At 38.4% G+C, this 17,020-nt stretch overlaps 1 protein-coding gene across 1 annotated transcript in view; it reads right to left on the bottom strand.

Moving 5' to 3' along the window:
- itpr2 (inositol 1,4,5-trisphosphate receptor, type 2) overlaps positions 1–17,020 on the bottom strand; it is a 79,623-nt gene that overhangs the window by 42,232 nt on the left and 20,371 nt on the right. Inside the window, exons 17-37 of the mRNA XM_066685771.1 lie at positions 16,853–16,972; positions 16,574–16,756; positions 16,237–16,488; positions 14,883–15,036; positions 14,458–14,605; positions 13,278–13,471; positions 12,729–12,858; positions 12,557–12,608; positions 12,096–12,264; positions 11,795–11,962; positions 10,965–11,045; positions 10,694–10,816; positions 10,450–10,572; positions 10,095–10,295; positions 9,306–9,557; positions 9,050–9,175; positions 8,364–8,492; positions 8,072–8,192; positions 6,956–7,137; positions 6,642–6,784; positions 4,994–5,102 (exon numbers count right to left, since the gene is read on the bottom strand). Coding sequence (XP_066541868.1) covers positions 4,994–5,102; positions 6,642–6,784; positions 6,956–7,137; positions 8,072–8,192; positions 8,364–8,492; positions 9,050–9,175; positions 9,306–9,557; positions 10,095–10,295; positions 10,450–10,572; positions 10,694–10,816; positions 10,965–11,045; positions 11,795–11,962; positions 12,096–12,264; positions 12,557–12,608; positions 12,729–12,858; positions 13,278–13,471; positions 14,458–14,605; positions 14,883–15,036; positions 16,237–16,488; positions 16,574–16,756; positions 16,853–16,972 — 3,160 coding nt within the window. The remainder of the gene's footprint in view (positions 1–4,993; positions 5,103–6,641; positions 6,785–6,955; positions 7,138–8,071; positions 8,193–8,363; positions 8,493–9,049; positions 9,176–9,305; positions 9,558–10,094; positions 10,296–10,449; positions 10,573–10,693; positions 10,817–10,964; positions 11,046–11,794; positions 11,963–12,095; positions 12,265–12,556; positions 12,609–12,728; positions 12,859–13,277; positions 13,472–14,457; positions 14,606–14,882; positions 15,037–16,236; positions 16,489–16,573; positions 16,757–16,852; positions 16,973–17,020) is intronic.

Raw genomic sequence — 17,020 nt, 5'->3', positions numbered from 1 at the left:
ATTAATTCAAAATGTATTGAGCCTAACATAGGTTGTTGAGCTGTTGAGCTGCACTGTTTAAACAAGCTGTAAGTCATATGTATATTATATTTTAGCAAACTATCAGACAACAGTGTAGGTTTTCAGACAAAACAGCCTCAGGTCTTGGAAAAAGCCATGTTTCAGCTCTTGTTTAACTGGCTAAAGGTACAATTTCAAAAATGGTCTCTGGGGATTCAGCAAACAAGATATCAGGCTATACATAGCAGCCACTAAATGTGTGCATGTGTACATATTATCACAGGGATTTCTCCCAAACAAGGTTAATTTTCAGAGAACAAGTGGCAATCGTTATTTGCGTATGTTTTCTAAATTTAATTTTGACACATGACACAGTTTGTTTTCCACACGCATATCCACTGCGTGGCTTTTCAAAATTCATGAAGACTAAAGCATTTCTCATCACATTAAAATGTATTGGCTATGTGTGTGGATGAGAGAGCAGGTGCTTGTGCATGTATGTGACTGTGTGTGACTCTGTGTGGAATCTCTCAGCAGTCTAGTCTATTTTTTTTGTGTGGGCTGGATTACAGTCATATACTGCTGTAGTTATCTGGGAGACCTGCTGGCATGGAACTTGTGTGTGTGTGTGTGTGTGTGTGTGTGTGTGTGTGTGTGTGTGTGTGTGTGTACGCATGTTTATGTGTCTCCGCATGTCAGCATGTGTGTGAGGGGCTTAGCAGTGAGAGGATGGTAATCTGTAAAGCTACTTTGCCTAAGGCTAGTGGTGTGAAACTTGGCTGAGAGAGAGAGAGAGAGAGAGAGAGAGAGAGAGAGAGAGAGAGAGAGAGAGAGAGAGAGAGAAAAAAAAGACAGAAACAGGGAAGTATTACATAATGAGGATTTTCTTTCTTTGTCAACAAAAAGGAGAGTCTGTTTACACACACACACACATACACACCCAAGTAACGTGAAACTCTTGGGGCATTATCAGTTGATCAGACCTGTGTAACATGGTTACACATGTAAAAACACATGATCTGTCCTATTCTGTAATAAAGGTCCAGGCACATTCTTAAGCTGAGAAAGAAAAATGAGGCTGATGGATTCTGACTGCTCTGGGAGATATAATGAAGCTGGCAGTGATACAGAGGGTTTTCACAGGTACATTGAGTGACTCTCTCTTTGCCTCTTTTTCTCTCTCTCTCTCTTTCTCTGACACACAAACATCTAATTATAGCTATCATTGAACTATAACAGCATATAATTCCATATCAAGCCAAAACAAACATACACCTCTCATCATCAGATCCCAGCCCCCTCTGACGACACTCAAAGTGCTCAACCTCTACCCAACACACAGTAATGCAAGCCCTCAGCACAGATATGCCACACCCACACTGAAACCTTAGCTCACCTCTCTGTACTCTGACCTCAGCTCAACCCTAAACAAAAACACCCACACGTGACGAACTAGAAAAACAGAGAGCAGAAGAAGAAGAAGAAGAAAAAAACCCCACAGTGGAAATGAAAAACAACGGTTTAACTGTAATTATAGTGCAAAACATCTGCAGTACTTTTGCACATAAACAATCCCAAGTTTAAACACTGATGTCATAGGTGTGCTTTTAAAAGGTGCGCTTTATTTATGAAGCAGCATCAACATCCCTATTCTACTGTCACTCACATCACCCTGTAAGTGGTTACTGAAAGGGAAATTAAGTCATTTAGAGCTAAAAGCTTAATCATGTATATTTCACTAGTTGCAAGAGCTGCCATTTTAATTACATCAACCAAGTTGTTTTTACAACCCTTAATTTGGGAGATTTTACTGAATCCAACAAAGCTTGGGAACTGGCTGTTGATGTATTAGACCAATCAGAAATTAAAAAACACACCGATTGTGACATCACATCTACACGCCAAACCCCCCCCCCCCATCCCCCCTGCCTCCTACACACTAAAAAGTGGTCCTTAACTTATAGAAAATAACCAGATAAGTCACAATAGCATTACCAGTCAAAAAAAATTTTAATCACCATTGGATCATTTCCCCAAGTTGTCCTGTGCTACTGCTGTCCTACACTGACCTGTTGCTGCAGAGGAAACAATAGATACTCTGACAGCAACAACAAGGATTCAGATTTAACAACACAGATATGTAACAGTAGGTTTTATAGTGTTACAAATGCAATAAAATAAAATAAAAATATAAACAAACAAATATAAGAAATGAACACTGGTCCAAATTGTATACTCTTAAAACGAATACATTTGTTGAAATACTGTTTGAATATACAGGCTAAATCTAAGTATCTATTTGATGTAGATGAATATACTGGTATTATAATTGAGGATTTCCACATAAAACATTTTAAAAACACATGTATGTACTTATACACACACCCACACACAGCGACATATGCCTAACATCAAGGAGAAGTGTCCCTTGGTCCAATTATACAGGCTCTTGAGTCATGACCTGCTGCTTGGCAACCAAGTCATATATAAATTGTGAGAGAGAGATTCTGACAGATGTACTTTGTAAGAAAAAAAGATGTATTAGAGCAATGGAGTTGTAAACAGCTTGAGAAAATAATGAGTCGAACACAAGCAGAAGTGAGAGCGAAGTGAACAGAGACAGCGAGAGCAGGTGACGGGGAGAGAAAATGTAAGTGAGAGAGAGAGAGAGAGAACGTGATGGGCCGCGTGAGGCTGGCTCAGACACTGCGGCTCAGTTACGTAAACACACCCCCCGCTCCGTCTCCTCATGGACTCAGCAGACGCCGCTCCCCTCCAATCCCTCACTCCGCTGCTGCATAGTGCTCAGCCCTCGCTCACATGGCTCCTCACATGCTCTATCTCTCTCTCTTTCTCTCTCTCACTCGCTCTGTGTCTGGAGGGATTGTGAAGTCAGCTCAAGGCTGAATGAGACTGCAGCACCACACTCAGGGCAACGAGGACACAGCACACACTGACACTGAAGAGTGCTGATACAAACACATAGATGTGTTCCCATAATCAAATATGAAAATCCATTTAATTTGGCAGGGAATATTTACTCAGAAAAAGCAATAATATTATATTTAAAAAAACGTTTATCTTTATAAATTATTAATAGAGTACCTAGTGTGTTCATTTGCCATTTGTGAACCTCCGCCTGTGGCAGGCTGGTATTATTTGTAGTCATCATTTTGTCGATTTGACTAATCAGTGGTTCATTCAAATGTTCAAGGATTTATTTGTTCTGTGGCGAGCTTGCATCATCTGAACTGCTATTCTGAAAAAGACGGACCGGTTCCACTATATTCATTGTTATGGATTTGTTTGCATTTATTAAATGATTTATTCAAAAACTGCTGAGAATATGTTTTTTTCAAAGAGTTCGCTCTGGTCATTTTTACACAGTAGTGTATATAACATACACAAGACATACAGGCATAAACAGACAAATGTCCAAATACCTGTGGATATCTCTACTATAATATTTCTGCTAATTTAATGTGCAAATCTTCCCACAAATATTTTATTATTGGATATGTCACCGCTGTTGTAACTGTGTCATCAATCTCTCAGTGTCCTTACTCGCACAATTTCAAAATGTTCCAATGTGATGATTTAAATGGGAACTGAAATACATCGGTTAAAAGCTTGTTTCTTAAACTTCTTTTGAACATTTCAGGAATGTTTTCCTTCCCTGTGAAGATGTATCTTTGGTCATACATGGCTTTCTTTTTCCATCAGCATGGAGATATTTACTCACACACTGACCCACAGACTCACACTTTTTATAAAATTATGGCTTGCTGCAAGACCCTATTTAAACAACTGGATTTAAATCCTGCCAAATTTACACCAAACCCTTCTTCTCAGTGCTGATGCAGGATGAGCTTCGGCCCTGTGCTGCAACTTTATGGCAGAGTGGGCATAATTAAACCTGCTCTAAATTACTCTTCCCTCTCTAATCTTGACCTCAAAGGTATAAGCAGCTGCTGCTAGAGAACAGAGCCTCTGGAAGGTATGGAGAAGAGGTGGGGCTGCAGCATTATTTCTGCTGTGTCAAAGCTTCAGTAACCCCTGATATCTCTCTGCCTCTATCTCTCTCTCTCTCTCTCTCTCTCTCTCTGGCTGCAGTCAGGGATCTCTGCAGTATTGATTTGTTGTGCTGGGTGTTTTTTGGCTGTTGGTGAACTCCTCCCCCCACCCCTCTTGCTCACATTCTCGCTCTCACTCTCGCTTGTTCTTTCTCCCTCTCCCTGTCCTCGCGTGCCTCTGGCTTATGCAACAACACACTGCTCTGTCCACTGAATACTGATTAGCTGTCTGGAGCTCCAAACCCCCAGCACTCATCCAACCGAACCCAAGAGCACCACTGAGGCCTGAGAGGAGGGCTTAGTTCATTCATTTTGAAAACACACACACACACACACACACACACACACACACACACACACACACACACCCCTCCCCTTAGCTTGCAGAGAATTGGCGGGGAGTACAGAAGTGCCTCGGGGTCAACAGGTTCAAACACAACTCCCAAAGTTTGCATGTCCCTCGAGCACCCTCTGCTGGTCGCAACCATGACTGTGACAACCACAGAGATCTGCAGACTGACCTCTGGAAATCCTTTCCACAGTCCTTCATAAAGCACACTGCTCTGACTCATCACAGTCAGCCTTCACCTCTTCACTGCAGAAAAGTTTACTTCCACATCACAGACTGTAATGGGATTTGCCAGCTACCATTCTACGCAATAGCCAAAGAGATAAGAAAAAGGGCAGGCTTCATAGCATGGTATTTTCCACAGTTTCTTGTGCAGTAGATGGACAGTGTCTGTACTTGCCTACTGAGCAAATTGTTATAATATATATATATATATATATATATATATATATATATATATATATATTGTATATATATATATATATATATGTTATATTATATATGTAGTGAGGAATTTTAAGAAAACAAAGGAGAAGCAGGATGAGAATTGAAATGAATAAATGCCACTGACCCGATCATCAAAGGCTTCTTTCTTGTCCAGCATCTCCCGGAGTGTCTGTAGGATCTTAATACACAGCTTGTCCTCCTTATCCATCAGTTTCTTTGTGTGCTTAATTAGCCTGAAGGCATACAATGGGAGCAAATCACTTAATCTGGACCATTTACAACATTTTACTAGTTGATTTTCTTCTCATTCCTTATAAGGGGAAAAAGTGGTGCTAACAATCTTAGCACACACACAATAAAAGTCCTTTTTCTTAAATATCTGAAAATGCCTGAAATATCTTATTGAACTTACATAAGAAAAGTAATACTGTAATCTGTGCAGTGCTACAGCAGGTGGGCTGCATGCTGGGGCTTTCAGTGTGAATCAGACTTGAGTGGTTATGCAATAGTATAGGCACATCATGCAGCCACAGACTCAGGTAAGTGCTGCTCTAAAATGCTGTCAGACAGACAGGCTCTCAGGAGAGCTGCTTCACCACCCACACAGAACCCAAATACAGCCATATAACCTAACCTGGGGCAAAAAAAAAAATCTCCTAGAGCTACATCGTCTGTGAATATGTGACATGAAAGAAAATGTTTAAAATGAATTATAATGTTTTGGCAAAGGTTTCTCACCATTATTTGGAAGTAAATAAGCGGAATTTTTTTTTTCCCAGGGGGCCATAAGAGGAAAAATCTAATTTGACGCGGATGCCATATGTACACACGATCTGTTTTATTTCCAAATTGTATTTCTTAGGCTGGAGAAGAAATATACTCCTGTGATAGAACTTCACCTAACACCTCAGTCCTGGGTGGAGTTTGTGTTCAGCTAAAGCCTATTATGTGTCAACTGAAAGTTCATTTGGAGGCATATTATGAGCGTGTTTTGCAGCAACATGAAAGCATGTGCTGAGCTGTGGCTGCTCACATAACTGTATGTGGCCCTCTGCATTATGCTAAGAAAAATGTCATCAGTGGGAAGCATAGGTGACAATGGAGGAGCCACATTTTAACAAGTTAATGTCCATGTGCTCTTCAAATATGAGTCTGGAAATACTGTACAAAAGTTAAAGTTTTTTTTTTTTTGGAGCTACATGTTACTAAAAGGCCAATGCATAAATAAAATTTGGACTTGAAGCTTAAAAATGTGCAGAATTTGGGATGTGTGTATAGTTAAATGCCAAATGAGCTTTTCTCCTTTGCATAAATATGTTTTGAATGAGAGCTATATATTTTGTAGAAGATCCGACAAAAATGGGCAGCGGTATATTACTGTGCTTTTACTACATATTCTGTTTGATTTACCAAAGGTTGAGCTACATAGCAAGTATATAGTACATCTGTTTACCAGCATTTTGTGGTTGCTCAATAAAATATAAAACAAATATTTAAACTAATATTTAAATAAATAAATAAAAATCAATGTTTGTGATTTGATACTCATTAGACCAGTGTATAGCACATCACAAACACGGATTTTATATACATATCTCAAATGACACTTACATATATAGCTTGTCTACTCAGCATCTGCAAATTAAAGCCAGGATTTCTTTCATGGAATAAGCTTTAGTTTCTGACAGACTCCTTTTTAAGTTACACTTGCGTTTAAGCTGTGTCTAGAAAACATAGCTAAAACTTTTCAAACAAATGCAAGCGCTTCCTACTTAGTCATGAAGGCTCCAGATTCACAGCGATGACGTGCTGGCTCTGGAAACAGTAGCTCTGGACTGTGAAAAACATCCACCAACACAGAGAACTCAGCTTGGACACGGGGGCTAAACTGGTCCTTTAAAAATGATACCACACTCTATACACACACACACAGACACACAGAACATTTCAGGATTATATATTCAAGGTTAAAGTTTAGACAGGTTGTTACATGCACTGCTTTTACTTTTTAATATAAAAAGGGTCTGTGAATATTAGAGTAGTTTTAGGCAATCAAACCCTTGATGCTGAAAATAATCCATGATACCTGTAGTTTCTCTATGATGTTCTTGTAGTCCAGAGTACCGAGGGGCTCTTTTCGGGGTCGAGAACGAGCAGAGAGCCTCCAGTCTTTAGCAGCACGCTGCACCATATTGGTGTGGGTCTTCAGAGACAGTGTGTTTACCTGACTGTCCAAGTCCACTGGGATAGCAATGTTCCGGTTCTTAGCTGAAAGGAAACAGAAATAAATTAATTAACTCATTTAGAAGAATTACTTTAATATTCCAGCACTCTTAGCAGCAAAGTGGATTAAGTTTGGTGTATTATAAAAGTGCATGTTTTTGCTGTCCAATTAAAAACATGTATCTTCATTTTTGTCAATTTTTAGTTAACTGCATCATTTGAACCCAGCGGCTCTCCTTCATATTGTGTGAAAATTTCATGATGAATGAACCAATAGAAATTTAGGTTAGAGCATCTAATAATGATGCCCCTGTAGACTTCCTGCTGGAGGTATTACCAGGCACGGTCAACCGGAAGGAGCCCTTAAGGTGTATTATATTTCCGGACTGGCCTTGGAATACCTGAGGATCCCCAAGGAAGAGCTGGTGGAAGTTCTGGGGGGACTTTGATGCATGGGATAATTGGAAAAGACGATGATGATGTTTCATTAAAGAGAGAATTAGGAATCACATAGAACAGAAAAGACAGCTCAGTTGCAATGTTCACATTGTTTTGTTATATCCTAATGTTTAAAAAAACAATAATAATTAAAAAAATCTGTAATGGCATGCCAATCAAAACTGATTCAAACCAAGTGTTTGCAGAAGAAGAAAGAAGAAACTAGGAACCCTGGTTATAGTTTAACATCAGAAGATATTTTGTATGCCGTAGTGTATCAAAGAAGATTCCAAAGAATAGAAAGATTTACAATAAAATATGAAGAAAGCACTAGGGGCTGTGCTTAAAATTTATTGAGAATGAGTAGTTTACAGGACTACAACTATAAGAAGAGGGAATTAAGGATGTTAATGATTATTTGGTTAACATGCTAATGGTTATTTGGAAAAGAAAATAGTGAGGACCATCTCATCATTCACTGTGACTAACTGCATACTTGTGACACTGTAACTCACTGAAGACACTGGAGCTTTTAACTTACCCACATCTGCAAGAGTCTTAATGCAGGCTTCAATGTTGGTCTTCTGTGAAGCATTCAACCAAGGGCAATTGTAGACTCTGAATGATGACTGAAGCAGCTTGATAAAGGTGGGCTGGTGGGTCTGCCAGTAAGACAGAGAGAAAGGGAGAAAAAGCAGATTTGATGATGAAATATGTGGCTGCTGAGATCGAGATCAAAGCACTGCTTCAGTTAGTGAAGGGGGATAAACTGATGTATGTGTGATGCCGGCAGTGCAGTTTGAGTTTCTCAAATGTAGTTAGGTGCCATCTACCTGTAGATTGGCGTTACTGACAGAAAACTGCGATCCGAAAAAGCCTTTGACAATAGACATGATGGTCTCAGTAACATATTTGTCCAGTGTGGCGTCAGCATGCTTTCGGTCTGAGGAGCTGCTACACACCTTTATATATATATATAAAAAAAAACAAAAAAAAAAAAAAACACACACATCATATAAGTCCGGTACATTTCATCATCATCCAGATTACACTGTCAGCAGCAATGGCTTAATACAGAGTTAAACATAGGAGGAGCTCAGCTGGACCTATGAACATTTTGTAGCATGTAAACATGAAATGGCAAAAAGCCAATTAAACAATATAAAGAATATAGTATTCTAAAATATCTTACTAGTTTGATCTTCTCGAATTGTATATACTGACACTTTTGTGGCATTCTTGTCATGTTTTTCCCCCAAAAATATTCAAATTAATTGATTAAAAAAAGTAATGATCAATAAAATGTTCAGTATTAGTAAAAATGTCACACTAATCTAACATTTATTATTTGAGTAAAACTAATATTTTTGCCATGTTTTGTTTATACCAAGGATTAACATCAACCACTGTATAAATTTCTAAATGTATAATAAAAATAAAAATTCCCAAGGTATATTAAATCAAACATGATGATAAGATGTTTGAAAATAACAGACATGATTAATACTGGTTTCCTTACTTTGGACATATCTTCGAGGAAGTTTTCAAAGAGGTTCCAGATATGGTTGCTGGTGTAGATCTCCTTCATCTCCACTTCCGTGTCCACATAACAATGATTCACAAAATTCACATAGGCAATCTTCACCTGTGGGTGATAAGCAGGTTCAGCGGTGCAACTATAGAATAACAACATTTCCCCAGTAGTGTGACATTAGCAATCTCTAGCTCAGTCACAATGTAAACATTAAACTAAAACAAATACAATTTAAACTGACATCGGGAATGCAGTCCTCATTGGTAACCACACTGACAATGTCATCCAAAGGCAGAAGTGAGTTGCATTTGATCTCAGTGTAGACATTCTTGCCCTCTGTGCAGGCAGCCAGTAACTCCACCAGGTTTATGTGGTAGGCCAGAGCACTGTTCTCATCATCACCATCCTTGGCCAAGTTCATCAGCTTCAGCAGTGTAGGGAACGAGGCGCGGTCATTGTAGAACAGCAGCACTTCCTCGCCTGCATTTACCAGCTGTGAAAACCACATGCAGAGGAGACAGAGGAGTTAGAGATATGTTGAACTGATCATCAGAGCATGAATTTAGATAATAATACAATAATACAAATACAACATTTTGCAGATGAATGTGTAAATTACGTAAAACAAAATATAAAATATTTTATATTTTCTTTGGAAAAACAGGACATGTGGAACGTGTTTCACTAGACTGTGAAAAAATGATTCAATGTTCTGTCGCTCTGTAGTAGTGAATGCATATTGTATTACAACAATGAACCAAACAAGATACACAAATATTTTTACTCATTAATAATGAAAATACTGAATAAAAAATATTAAAAAAAACATATAAAATAAAAAATGTTTTAATTAGGCAGTGATGAAGTTAAAACACTAAAGACTCAGTGTCAACAAAAAGTGATCACACTGCTGTAATTATATAATAATCACAAGATTTCTCTACCAATTATTAGTGTAATGTCAGCATAATGTGGTCTTAGATTTTTGATATTGTGCACTGCAGTGGTACAGAATGTTCCTCTCTCTCACCTCTGTCATCACTTTGTCCTGGCACTTCTTCACATACTTGCCATCTGATCTGACTATGGTCTGCAGGAATCGCAGGTAGTGGACTGAGCGACCATGTGTTTCGATGCAGTGGACAAAGTGGTGCACTACACGGTCACTGATTTCATTACACAGGTGATAGTTGTTTTGGAAGATGGAACGCATGGTCTTTGCCTCTAGGTGCTGTAAAAAGGGAGCAAAACAAAGCAAATATTCTCTTATAGACCTTCTACTGCATTCATCCATAAAGGGATTAACCTGGTCAAACCAATGTTGGGATATCAGTATCTGATTCCAAAAATCTGGTTACACGTTCTGACAAGAAATACCAACATACTCCAGGGGTGAGGAAGAGGTTGAGATGTTTATGAAGCAGAATCTGGTTTTGAGGATTATCACTGCAGAAGTTCTGCAGGAAGACGTGAGCCAGATTCATGATCTCCTGCATTTTCTGATCTCCCTGAAATCAGAAAACATGGAGATAGTAAAATAAGTTAAATCAGACAGACATCAATTATTCATTGAGAAAGGCTTTAATATTGTGGTTAGATTGGAAAGTTTCATTCTACTTCCATACACACTTTTTCATATGGGACCTGCAGCAAATCCAGCACCACATTATGAGCTCCCATGTTCTTTAGCAGTCGCTGATGTTGGATACGGTTCTTCTTAGAAGAAGAGAGCTTACTGAGACGCTGTAGTATCTACTGACCAAGACAAAGTAATTACCAACATTTGTCTGAGTGTATGCAATGGCACAATATCATAAGGGTTATGTCACTGGAATGTGAGAATGTACAATAATATTATTGATGGAAAAAAGTGGATAACTGCTACATAAGCTGTACCCACCTCTTTCACAATGTTGTAGTTGTTGGCTTTATTGCTATCTATCTTAATGTTGCCTTCCTGCACTGGACTGAGGACTAACTCCTATCAAACACATAAGACATTTTTAGCCCAAAAAATCAAGTTTACAAACATACCATAGACTGAGTATGACAAATATTATGTCCATTGTTTGTATATTTAGTTTTGGGGTGCGACTACAAATCTAAACACATATTAATCAATGACATGTGAACGATAACATATTATTCCTATTTTCCCTGCCTAAATAGTCCTGTTTGTATAGAAACAAAAAATGTACAAAACATAAAAAATAAATAAATAAATAAATTTACCATTTTGATCATTTCAATCAATTTCTATTAATTTCAGCTGTGTCATAAAGTCCAAGAATACTTCAATAGACTTTACTGAAATTGATAAAACATGACACAGGCAAGAGAACGGGACAATGCCCAATGCCAAGTGTGGGTTGGAAGGGTATAAATCTAATATCAATGGGTCATGGAGCGGTGGAACTGTGTTCATCCAACACCACTACCTGAATTCAATGACCTCACATGACCTGCTCATCTAGCTGAATGTAATTAAGACCTTACAGCAGAAAGCAGTAAAGGCTGTAACTGCAGCAAAAAGAGGATATGCTAAATATTATCTCCCTTAATTTTAGAACAAAGCTTTCAAATAAATAAATAAATAAATTTAAAAAAAAAAAAATAATTATATATATATATATACACACACACACACACACACACACACACACATACAAATTCACTTATTCCGGCCATTTAATAGCATTAAGATGGCCTCCAGGGCTCCAGGGGGCATACCTCCATGTTCTGTTCTTTGTTTTGGTTTTCAGCAGTGTCCTCATTGCCATAAGTACCACTCTTCTCCACCCAGAGCTCAGACTTCTCTACAGTCAGCCTCAGCTGGTCCAAATCTGCTTTTATCTGCTTATAGTTTTCCACATCGTGCTCAGAGACCAGCAGTTGGACCTATACACGTGCACATACAGCATCAGAATTGGATTTATGAGGGAAAATAAACATGAAGTGATTGTAATCAATGAGAGATGTTCTTCTCGCCTTTAATGTTCTTAATGATGGAACAGAAAAAGATGAAAAAAACCTGTTTAAAAGCCTGAAGGACTTCAGCTCTCTGGCTGAAGTGTTTGAAGATGAGCTGAAGGGAGCCAGAGACGAGAGGAGGGTAGTCCTGCATGATGAGGTGAATCAGCACTCTCAGAAACGTTCTGCCTCCTTCATCATCCAGATCCACTAAATCTTTCTCTTTACCACTGATTATTGTGTGAGCACACACACACAGACACAAATGTAATACCTTTAATTGTTTCATATAGGATGTAATACATAAATACTGTACATAAAGATGTATATCGAGGCTAATGAGAACCTATACATAATACAAAGATTTTTCTCTTTTTTCACTTTACCCAAAGAGCAATGGGCAAAAAATATTTCACACCCTATATTTTACAGTTACAGGCAAACTTGAGAAGTTATTTAGAGTTGCTTTATGGCTGAAGCCTGCAGAAGTTTCCTAATGAGTCAATTAAATGCCTGACTCACCTCCCAGCAAACATACTCTCTGCTGTTTCAGAGATCTCTTCTAGGTTGGGTTCTAAAGCACAAACAAACGACACACAGTGAGATAACAAGAGGCACAATACAATCTGTTCAATTATGAGTTATAGTCAGTGACATAGACAACAGTGCATCAATATTAAGAAAGTGCTCTTACCAGTCGGCACAGTCGGAGTGTATTCTACAACTGAAACAGTGCTGTCGTTCACATTCTGGTCTCCAAACTCTTTCTTATAGATTGAGAGGAGGTAAGTGATCCTGTAGTCCAGACGTACACTGAGAATGAACTATCACAGAAACACAAACACGCATAGGAATAACGTAAATCTTATGTAGTGTTGATTTATACAAATTAATTAAGACAAATTAGACTAAAGACTACACAGCTTTGGTTTGGTTATTCTGTTGTTTTGCTTATGTAAGTATAACCTGTGGAAAAAAAAAAAAGAAATACACATTTGACTAAGGGCTATAACACATTGACAAATAATTCTGCTTAGATCAAGGGTGATGAAAGGCAACATTTCAAAATGACCATGGGCCACAAAGACAAGTTTTGACTTTTGTATGGTTTTGTTGATTTATGAGCAAAGGTCCAGACTTACAGCCGTTTACATTGTATACGTGCATTACTTCCCTCTGGTGACCTTCACTGCACTGACAGGTACTGTTTATTCAGCGGTCTAAATCACAGTGAGAAACTCACCTGCAGAATCTCAATGATCCTGAGCTTAGTGTCCATCACCATCACATCCTGGTTGTCAAGGAGACAGAGTGGTTTTCCATGGCCTGTCATTGGCTCAGACTCAGAACCGCTATGAGGAGGCATGGAGCCTCGGCTGAGAACCATCTGAGTCATCATTTCACCCACGTCATGGATGGTGCGCAGGACATTATTACCTACATAACCACAAAAGCACAAGACTAAGCTCAAGGTAAATGTTGCCAATGAGTAAAGCCTTGTCAACTTTGAAGGAGAATAACAGAACAGGTTCAGAACAAACTTTTAGTACACTACTGAAAAATAAACCAAGGGTGGTCTGTTCCTATACATATGACCAAAGAGGCATTCTGATTTATTTTAAAATTTAACAGTGAACTTCTACAGTCAGTAAACTGCAAACTGAAATTAGAACACCAGATTAACCAATATGTTAAAACTAGTGGTGTCAATCGATTAAAAAAATGTATTTGCTTTAATAAAAATGACATTCTGTGATTAATTATGATTAAATACAAGTTACAATAGTTCTATTTCCTTGGGGTTTTTTGGAAAGGGAGATAAATACATGTATAGAGTGGAGGAAAATATTTTAAATTTATTATAACATTTCAGAGTAGTTTTTATTATATTTGAATTAGAATCTCTTAATTGGATAGAATCTTCTGAGTTTTCAGAGAGATAGTTAACATCTCATTAAACACAGTGAAGCTCTGTCTCGGCTTTAATTGAGAAATTAGCTACTTGCAGCTCAAAGGTCAGACAACAACACATCTCTATATTCCATTTCCATATTTCAGTGAGGCCTAAGAAAAAAACATGGAAATTCTCACAGCAGCTATGCATTTGTGTGCTCATGTGTGAGCAAGAGAGAGGGAGAGAGAGACTTATGAGATTAAATCCATATTTCAGCATAAAAAAATAGCCTACTTTCTGAGCTCTACAGTAGTGAAGCAGTTGAAAAAAATGATTAAATCTCATATGCTCTGTAAAATTAATTATAGAAGGAAGTTGTGCCCAAACTTTGTAAAATCATTTTCAAAGTTAAATTTTCCAGATTAATCAAATGCGCTAATGCATTTACATTGATAGAACTAGTTAAAAACTAAACAGTGATTCTCTGGCTGTGATGTGTGATTGCAGATTCTGTCTAAGAATGCCTGACCTCCCTCAGGACTCTTGAAGAGTTTGGGCATGATCGTGAATGGGTGCTCCACAATGTCCAGGATGGCCAGCAGGGTGCGCGTAAGACCTAGCAGCTCATTAAAGCTGTAGAAGCCAAAGTACACCAGGTTGCGTGCCAGGTTCACAACCTTGCAGGGGGAGAGTGAGAGAGGGGAAAAAAAAATAAAAAAATGTGTCATATATCTCATAACATCCTTCTCACATCTGATTTTATATATTCCATATTTTTAACTGAAAGAACCTATCCAAATAGTGTTGTTCTATTGGAAATTGGAGAGAAGCATGCAATTCAGAGAGATGCCTTAAAAAGTAGGCCTTCAAAAGAAATAGAGAGAAAGACTTGGCAAATTTAGTTTACATCTTTATACTTGCTTTTAGACAAAGAAGAGCTTTAAAAGACCCTACCTCTAGAGTAAGCTCATTCTTTTCCTCATCTCCAAAGGGGAAAGTCTGGTTCACCACATCTTTTAGGTAATCATCCACAAAATCCATTGTATGGGCAAACTTCTTCTGCATCTTCTTGTCTACATCTGTTGTGGATGTTAACTTGTACTCATAGCTGCAGAATATATGACATGTTTAAACCCCAAGAAACATGTCAAAGAGAATAACTGCTACACATTATTGTAACACATATATTTTGTCATTGCATACTGTGTACAAAAGCAACACCATTACAATATATGTGTCGAGTACAATGGGCAAAACAGTTACTAAGAAATACCCAAAATGGTGATTTCAATATTTGAATGCTGGCACTTAAAAAAAGATCAGTGGTCAACATTAGTAGTAGATAGTAGTAACAGTATTGTCTTTTATCATTAATGTTCAATCATGTCTCCTACACACATATCATGTAATTATACAGTGCTTGTGTTTATTATCTTAACAGCATGTTTTAGCTGTTTAAGGACTTGGTGTTAGTGGCAGTCTGAAATCACTTCAGTCACCAACTCTCAAACATTGTGTTGAAAAAGCAACTTTGTGTCAACAGGTTTTAGATTCACAACAGTAGTTTCCTTTATCATTAATGTTCAATCATGTCTCCTACTCTCATATCATGTAATAATAAGGTGCTTTTCCACTGCATGGAATCGGCTTGGCTCAACTCAACTTGCTTTTAGCTTGTCACTTTTCCATTAGCAAAGGTCCCCCGCAAAATGGAGCCAGGCTTTGTAAAGCACAACAATGAACGCTATGAATTTAGGTGCTGTTTATCCATTGTGTATTTGTGTGTTGTTTGTGTGTGTTTATTTTTTTTGGAATGAACATGAGTCCTCACAGATCCGTTTTCCTTGTTGTACACTCATCTTTCGCTGGAGAATTAAGATTTAAACATCTTCAAAACATGTGGAGGAAATGGTACGAGTTGCCATTGTGAGTCAGAAAAAAATAAAATGTCAAAGCTGATGTAAGTTCAGAGATTTTAAAATCAGCATTTGTGCTGGAGCTCTGCATTTCATGGTGATTGACAGATCTCTGTGGCCAATCAGCACTTGTGTAGGGTTTACATTCACGGTTGTCTACTCAACTTGGTTGGAATAGTAAGCAAGCAGGGTCTGGAATAGTACCTGGTTCCAGGGACCGTGTACCAGATTTGTCAAGTGGAAAATTAAAAAAAAGAGTTGAGCCGAGTCGAATCGGGCTGTGTAGATTCCATGCAGTGGAAAAGCGAAACAGCCTGGGAAACAGTCAAATGTCGTGTGTCAAAAATTGTGTCTTTAATCACCCACACTCTACCCTCATTCTATGCACTCACTCTGCAATAGAGGTCTTTTGGGGGATTTCAGTCCATAGACGAGCATAGCGTACAGGCACCACAGCCTCCTGGGGGTCCCGGTCCACGTGCATGTGCAGCATGAGACGGCAGAAGGAAGCACGCAGATTGTAGGGCAGGCAGTCATCAATCATGCAGCGGAGAATCAGATCTATGGACAGCTGGCCGGAAATCTGATTAATAGCCAAGTACTGGCGGTCCAGGCACATCTTAGCAAAGAGATTCAGTTGACACCTGTTTAAAAAAAAAAGAGCAAATAAGCTGACCTTATCTGGAGAATATGTCCAGAACTATTGGTGAAACATAAGTAGAAAGTGACCTGTAGTATGTGATGATATCAATGTCTGATTTGTGGCTGCCCTTGGCATCCTGGGCCAGGTGGCGTATGGACTTGCCGTAGGGTTCTCTATTGTTGTCAATCCAATAAATCCATACTTCTTCATCTTCGTTGTCATCGTGTGTAAGAGATGAATCCAAAGAGCCCTCAGTGTGTTGAATCAATCTAAGAGTTTAAACAAACAAGCAGTTTCACATTTAGACCCATGATGTGCAGCCACTGGATATTCTCACTGTATCCTATAGTAGTGCAGTGTCTTACTTGGTCTGGATGAGAATGTCTGCATTGGAAGGGTTGAGCATAAATTTGCATATGAGCTCCTGAGTCACAGGAATTGCTGTTTTATTGGAAACACACAGGTCTGAAAGGTAATCCAGAAATCTGAGAAATAATATGCAAGAAATCAATTATACTCCTATATATTTATTC

This window comes from Hoplias malabaricus, chromosome 11 (assembly GCF_029633855.1).
Source record: "Hoplias malabaricus isolate fHopMal1 chromosome 11, fHopMal1.hap1, whole genome shotgun sequence".
NCBI classification, from domain to species: Eukaryota; Metazoa; Chordata; class Actinopteri; order Characiformes; family Erythrinidae; genus Hoplias; species Hoplias malabaricus.
This window is presented reverse-complemented; position numbering and strand designations above follow the sequence as displayed.